The sequence below is a fragment of the Coturnix japonica genome, unplaced genomic scaffold (genome assembly GCF_001577835.2).
Source record: "Coturnix japonica isolate 7356 unplaced genomic scaffold, Coturnix japonica 2.1 chrUnrandom491, whole genome shotgun sequence".
Classification (NCBI taxonomy): Eukaryota; Metazoa; Chordata; class Aves; order Galliformes; family Phasianidae; genus Coturnix; species Coturnix japonica.
The window spans coordinates 96523-97556 of record NW_015439885.1 but is presented as its reverse complement, the minus strand read 5'-3'; the positions used below and the strand labels follow the sequence as shown (position 1 = coordinate 97556).

Sequence of the window (1034 nt, the reverse complement as noted above, 5' to 3'; positions counted from 1 at the left end):
AACCCCATAACCCCCTATAGCCCCATAACCCCCTATAACCCCATAACCCTATAACCCCATATACCCCATATCACCCCATAACCCCATATCACCCCCATAACCCCATAACCCCATATCACCCCATATCACCCCATACCCCCCTACCTGTCTCATGGCGGTGTACTTGACGGTGTGGCTGTAGTCCCCGTTGTCGATGATCTGCCCATAACCCCCCATAACCCCATATACCCCATATCACCCCATAACCCCCTATAGCCCCATAACCCCCTATAGCCCCATAACCCCATATACCCCATACCTGTCTCATAGCAGTGTACTTGACGGTGTGGCTGTAGTCCCCGTTGTCGATGATCTGCAGGTCGCTGACCCCGCTCTGTGCCGTGCCCCCAAACTGAACGTCCAACGGGGCCTTCCCTGCCCCACGGGTCTGCACCGTGAAGTGTGTGGGGCAGCCGCACTGCACGCCTGGACCCACAGATCACGGTCATGGGGGATAGGGGGACACACAGATACGGGGACACATGGGGACACATGGGGTGACCATAGGGACATGGAGTGACCCATAGGGACACATAGGGACACATGGGGTGACCCATAGGGACACATGGGGTGACCATAGGGACACATGGGGACACATGGGGACACATGGGGTGACCCATAGAGACACATGGGGTGACCCATAGGGACATGGAGTGACCCATAGGGACACATGGGGACACATGGGGTGACCCATAGGGACCCATAGGGACACATGGAGTGACCCATAGGGACACATGGGGTGACCCATAGGGACACATAGGGACACATGGGGTGACCCATAGGGACACATGGGGACACATAGGGACACATAGGGACACATAGGGACACATGGGGTGACCCATAGGGACACATAGGGACACATGGGTCATATAGGGACACATGGGGACCCATAGGGACACATGGGGACACATGGGGACACATGGGGTGACCCATAGGGACACATGGGGACATATAGGGACACATAGGGACACATGGGGTGACCCATAGGGACACAT

At 56.6% G+C, this 1034-nt stretch overlaps 1 protein-coding gene across 1 annotated transcript in view; it reads right to left on the bottom strand.

The window, feature by feature from the left end:
- Positions 1 to 1034, bottom strand: part of LOC107307133 (filamin-C-like) — an 18694-nt gene that overhangs the window by 8057 nt on the left and 9603 nt on the right. The window contains exon 5 of the mRNA XM_015850576.2: positions 299 to 465. Within this exon, the coding sequence (XP_015706062.1) occupies positions 299 to 465 (167 nt within the window). The remainder of the gene's footprint in view (positions 1 to 298; positions 466 to 1034) is intronic.